At 58.1% G+C, this 5690-nt stretch overlaps 1 protein-coding gene across 1 annotated transcript; it reads left to right on the top strand.

Annotated features, from left to right (window-relative positions):
• Positions 1–1789: 1789 nt before the first annotated feature.
• Positions 1790–3436, top strand: LOC122375079 (putative phospholipase B-like 2). The gene has a single exon (XM_043354243.1). It carries the CDS (start codon positions 1790–1792, stop codon positions 3434–3436), a length of 1647 nt encoding a protein of 548 aa, XP_043210178.1.
• Positions 3437–5690: the final 2254 nt, after the last annotated feature.

The following is a 5690-nucleotide window of genomic DNA, read 5'->3' as shown; positions in this document are numbered from 1 at the left end:
GTAACTACTGGGCCGATTGCGCTGAGAGTTGGCATGTAGGTAGGCACCCACTAGGCAATGCATATCCATGTGCCAGAGTTGGGGTGCTGCTGCACGTGCGCACGTGCAGGGGTCGTTTCCAGATCTCGAGAACGGCTGGACCGATTGCGCTCAAATTTGGTACACGGTTACGGAGCAGTTAGTAGGGTGCCGTGCACACTGCACAAGTCAGTTGGGACCCATTTTGCACGTGCGCACGTGCAGGGTGCCGCTTCCAGATCTCGAGAACGGCTGGGCCGATTGTGCTCAAATTTGGCACATCGCTAGAGACCGGTTAGTAGGGTGCCGTGCACAAGTCAGTTGGAGGTACCCCTCGAAATTTCGCACGTGCAAGGCTCACCCTCTCGCTCGCTCCGTTAGTCGCCCCAAAAGGCGTTATACTGGTGATTAACCCTATTCCTGGCGGGGGGGGCCTCAGGAGCCCCCCCCCTGAGGTTTTTTGGTTATATCTCCCAAACGCGTTGAGCTAGGAAGCTCAAATTTTCTGACTTTTCCTAAAAGGCTTCTACGCAACATGTCTGAAAATTTTGAGTTGATCTGACCTCAGGTCAGGTCACCAGAGGCGGTTTGGTGACGCTACCTCAGAAAAGTTTGCAATCACGCCAGAGCTAGAGTTTTTGACCGATCAATTTCTTCTCTTCAGGGTTTAGTTAGGGTACCAGTATGTGCAATTTGTATATCTCGGAATTTTGATATCGGTGACCTAAGGTCAGGTCAATTTCGCGACCTCCCCATTATAAGTCAATGGGGGAAAAATCAACTCCCTGTTTTTACCACTAAAACGGGTCGGAATGGCCCCATATACCATACATGACTTCATATACGATCAACCTTCACTACCTTGAGGTCTGTTTTGCTGTTGGGCAGCTGTGAGGTCATGTGACGTCATCAAAGGTCACCAAAGGTTTTTGGCCAATAACTCCGTACAGGAACAAGATACAGACGCGTGGATGGTCTCATTGTGTTCAGCTCGTCAAGACGCATCGAATGATATACATGATGACCTCGAGGTCACGTGACCTGAGGTCAACCTTTGACCTTGACCTTTCGAGGTCAACATATATATCATTCGATGCGGATTGACGAGAGGATCACGATGATGCCCTTAGTTTGTTCCTATCTTGACTAATTCGAAAGTTATTCGAGAAAAACTCTCTCCATATCTAGTGCCGCCATTTTGACTTTTTCGACCCCTGTGACGTCATCTTTGACCTGACCTGAAAATGACCTTAGTAAAAATTGTAGATCTTGGCCGTGCGTATCCGATGCCGTTTACCGCTTGTCGCTATCTTGCTTCGTTCTCGAGATCTCAGGGGGGGGGCCGAATCGGCCCCCCCCCCCGCCAGTTTCTTGTCCCGGCGGAGCCCGCCAGGAATAGGGTTAAGATCTTGGCATATGGTCGCTTCAGTTCCGATCAGCCAGCAATGTCCAGCTGAAACTATATGATTCACGCAAACATCCCAGGATTAAGCAGCCACCTTTATCCATGAAAGCGGCTCGGATTAGCTGCGGGCCGTGTGTCGCGCGCGGAAACCCCGCTCGGACTGGACATCTGTCCTCGAGTCGGCACCCACCGCACGGTAACCCCCGCACTTTCCAGCGGCGGCGCTGTGCGGCGGCACCCGTCCCGCTCCGCGGGGTCACACTCTCGCGCTGCAGTGCGCGCCGCCGCCGCCAGGGGCGCTGACGCAGCCGGAGTACACCCGTCGGCCATCCGCGCCGCTCGCCAGTCGGCCCGACGAACCCGACCATGTTGCGTGTGCTAGCCTGCCTGTTGGCGACGGCCGCGGCCGCCGGCGCCGCCGTCATCTCGGTCACACACGACGCCGCCTCCGGCAACTACTCGGTGCACGATGGCGAGGCAGCGGGGTGGGTGGTGCGCGCCAACTTCTCCGACCAGCAGGCGGCCACGGGCTGGGCGCGCCTCGAGATCGAGGGACGGCCCTCCGAGGACGAGGACGCCGACCGGGTGATGGCGTTTGCCGCCGGCCTGGCCGAGGCGCACATCACCAGCAACATGATCGCCGACTTCATCTACAACGTGGTGGAGGACATCTGCGCCAAGCCGGCCGACAGCAGCAAGTGCGCCGCCGTCAACGAGTACTTCGGCCGCAACCTCGAGTGGACGCGGAAGAAGGTGGAGTCGTCGTCGGAGCGCGACCCGTACTGGCGCCAGGTGGGCCTGGTGCTGAGTCAGATGGACGGACTGCAGCAGGGCATCGAGGACACCATCCCCGGCGCGCGTCCGGACGCCGCGCTCTGGCTCAACGCCTTCCCGGACGCCATGGACCTCAAGATCGGTCTGCCGGTGAACAAGAAGCTGGCGGGCGCGGAGGGTCCCAGCGGCAGCGACCACTGCTCGGTGCTGGTGCGCCTGCTGCCCGAGAACGCCGACCTGCTCGTCGGCCACAACACCTGGGTCGACTACAACTACATGTCGCGCCTGCTGAAGAAGGTGACGCTGCCGTTCCGCTCCGGGGCCGAGGGCGCCGACACGGTGGCCGCGCCGACCGTGGCCTTCTCCGGCTTCCCGGGCAGCATCGCCTCTCTGGACGACTTCCACATCACGTCGGCCGGCCTGGTCACCACCGAGACCTCGCTGGACAACTACAACAAGGACCTGTGGACCTTCCTCACCACCAGCAACAGCGTCCTGCAGTGGATCCGCGTCTCCGTCGCCAACCGGGTGGCCAGCTCCGGCCAGGAGTGGCACAACGCCTTCAAACGCTACAACAGCGGCACCTACAACAACCAGTGGATGATTGTCAACTATAAGAAGTTCGAGGTGGGCGCCGAGGGCGCTGAGCCGGGCCTGCTCTGGGTGACCGAGCAGATGCCCGGTCTGCTGGTCGGCGACGACGTGACCCAGGTGCTGGCACACGCCGGCTACTGGGCCAGCTACAACCAGCCCTACTTCCCCATCATCGACGACATCAGCGGCAACAAGCGGCAGCGCGCCGAGCGCGGCGACTTCTTCAGCCACAACAAGAACCCGCGCGCGCAGCTGTTCCGCCGCGACCACGTGCTGGCCACCAACGTCACGTCGGCGCTGCGGCTGATGCGGCACAACAACTTCACCGCGGACCCGCTCTCCAGCTGTAACTGCAGCACTGGCTACTCGGCCGACAACGCCATCGCGTCGCGGCGCGACCTCAACGACCCGGACGGCACGTACCCGCTCAAGAGGCTCGGCTTCCAGATGTACGGCGCCATCGACGCCAAGGTGACCTCTGCCAAGCTAGCCGAGCGGCTCGAGTTCGTCGCCGAGGCGGGGCCGACGCACGACAGCCAGCCGGCCTTCCAGTGGAGCAGCAGCCCGCAGGCGGACACGGTGCGACACCGCGGCCAGCCCGACCGCTGGGAGTTCGCGCCCGTCGACGTCACCTGGAGCTGGTGAGCTCCGCGACAGGAACGTCCCACTCCTCATAGCGCCGTGATTGTTGTTTGTATTGTACCGTTCAAAATATGATTTTGGACAGGGTCGCTCACTGAATCCTCATTATTTTATTTTCCGTCCGACTATGGATGGTAGCATAGCTACACCGCGTCGGCAGCCACCACGTGCGTGCGCTCATTTGTTCTCCGCGCGTGTCCGCATGTGTGTGCGAGAGTTTGAGACCGAGGGTGTGAGCGTCGGCCGGCCGCCGCTCACACCGATTTATCCACCGTCCGGGCGAGCGACTGTTTGTTTTCGTTGTTGTACGGCCAGCGCACGCCACGTGCGGGGCGAGCAGTGTCAATATACAAAGCTCTGTGGTTGTGTGCCGGGAAGAGGTCGGTGCACCCACTGCTGTGATCCACGCTGCGACCACGGGTCAATACACAAAGCACTCTATTGCCGCCGAGTTTACCATCCGACGGACGCGTCAATGTTTCATGGGTCGCTATGAACCGCAGTCACTTCCTTGTAACCTGTGACAAAAACTAGTTTCAGACTCGACGCGTCTCATGGCAGGCCGCCGGCTGGAGCGTGGCCACACAGACACACACCACGGCTGCAGTGTGCGGGGACCGTGCGCGACAGCTATCAGCGCTGCCCATCGCAGTGGGTCACCGGGCGCTCTCATTAAGGTCAGTTTTTCACCAGTCACTGTGCGGGCGCGCTGAGTCGATTCCGAACAGTCCGGAGTCTGTCAGAGATCAGGTGAGATTTCAGAAGTTACTGTTCGTCTCCCCAGCCCGCCACCAGTGTCTGCGTCTCTTCGGTTGCTCATTCATGGAGAAACTCTTGGCGACGGGGATGGGCGGCGGGTGGCACACCACTTCCAAAGATTCTTGATTAACTCAAATAGATTTAGTCAACAATAGCACTTTCTTTAAAATCAACCTTAGTTTTTTCATTGATTTTCAATATGTGACCTTGGTGCTGTCCCCGCGGGCCGGCGCGCGGTCTGCATTCATCCCAACCGCTCATCGGTGACCGGGTTGGCGGCGGCGGTGTGATTAGCAGCAATTAATTTCATTTTCTTTACAGAGAGGTGCCTAGAATTAAGCGCTTGGCGCTTTTGCACCAATCTGCTATTATTTTTTCGAAACGCCTTGTATAACTATTTGTTTTCTACTTACGTTTCTCTTTTTGGTAATACGTGTTGATTAATAAACATTGTGTGTGTGTGTGTGTGTGTGTGTGTGTGTGTCTGGGGTATGCACTGCGGGCTGTGCTGTGCATACTGAGCGGCGGACACCGGCAGCGGCGCCTCTGGTTCCGCAAGGAGTCGGACGCGACTGACTCAGGGCCGCTGACTCAGGGTCGGTCACCGAGACGGCTGAGTCGCCAGACCGTGTCGGCCACTGGCCTTTCCCACAGAGATGAGATAACTATCTACAGAAGAGACAACATCGACTTCCCATCGAGGAGAAACAGCAAGTTGAAACAATACCTACTCCCCACAGAGCTAGAGTGTCTCCCCGCCGAGGAGAAAACACTTCCATAAGGAGACAGCTTTGCCTCGCCGCTGAGGAGACAGCACCACATGTCACGGCGGAGACAATATTCACCCCATGGAAACAACCGCTTCCTCCTCTTAGAGACATATCTGCCTCTCCGCCGAGGATACAACAGTAGTTCTGTGGAGACAACTCTGCCTTCCTATGGAGACATATCTGCCACCCCGTCGAGGAGACCACAGTAGTTCTGTGGAGACAACACCGCTTCCCCATGGAGATATATCTGCCACCCCGCCGAGGAGACAACAGTAGTTCTATGGAGACAACTCTGCCTCACCGCCGGGGAGACAGCAGTTATATGGAGACAACTCTGTCTCCCCGCCGGGGAGACAGTAGTTCTGTGGAGACAACTCTGCCTCCCGCCGAGGAGACAGCGCCGGTCGCTCACGGCGGAGAGCGATGACGGCCGCGAATGGGCACGGGCGCACGAGCAGACCGGGTGCCGAGCGCCGACCCGCCAGCTTTCACTAGACCGTGATCGGCAGGAGAAACGGCGATGGAAATCGGGGAGAAGATAGCGGACTCATTAACATCACGAATGTGTCACGATTCGACCGCCCAGCTGACGGTTTGTGGCACAGGTCATTGACAGCTAGCTGCGTTTGGTGTCTGCGTCCAGGTGCCAAAACAGTATAATGTGTGACTACTGACTACAGCCAGCAGTGAGTGCAGCAAGAGCCAGTTTTATGTGCCATTGGGAATAC

The sequence above is a fragment of the Amphibalanus amphitrite genome, unplaced genomic scaffold, assembly GCF_019059575.1.
Source record: "Amphibalanus amphitrite isolate SeventyFive unplaced genomic scaffold, NRLGWU_Aamphi_draft 000040F_arrow, whole genome shotgun sequence".
Lineage (NCBI taxonomy): Eukaryota > Metazoa > Arthropoda > Thecostraca > Balanomorpha > Balanidae > Amphibalanus > Amphibalanus amphitrite.
Note: the sequence above shows the minus strand (reverse complement) of the source record. Positions and strands in the feature narration are given on the sequence as shown.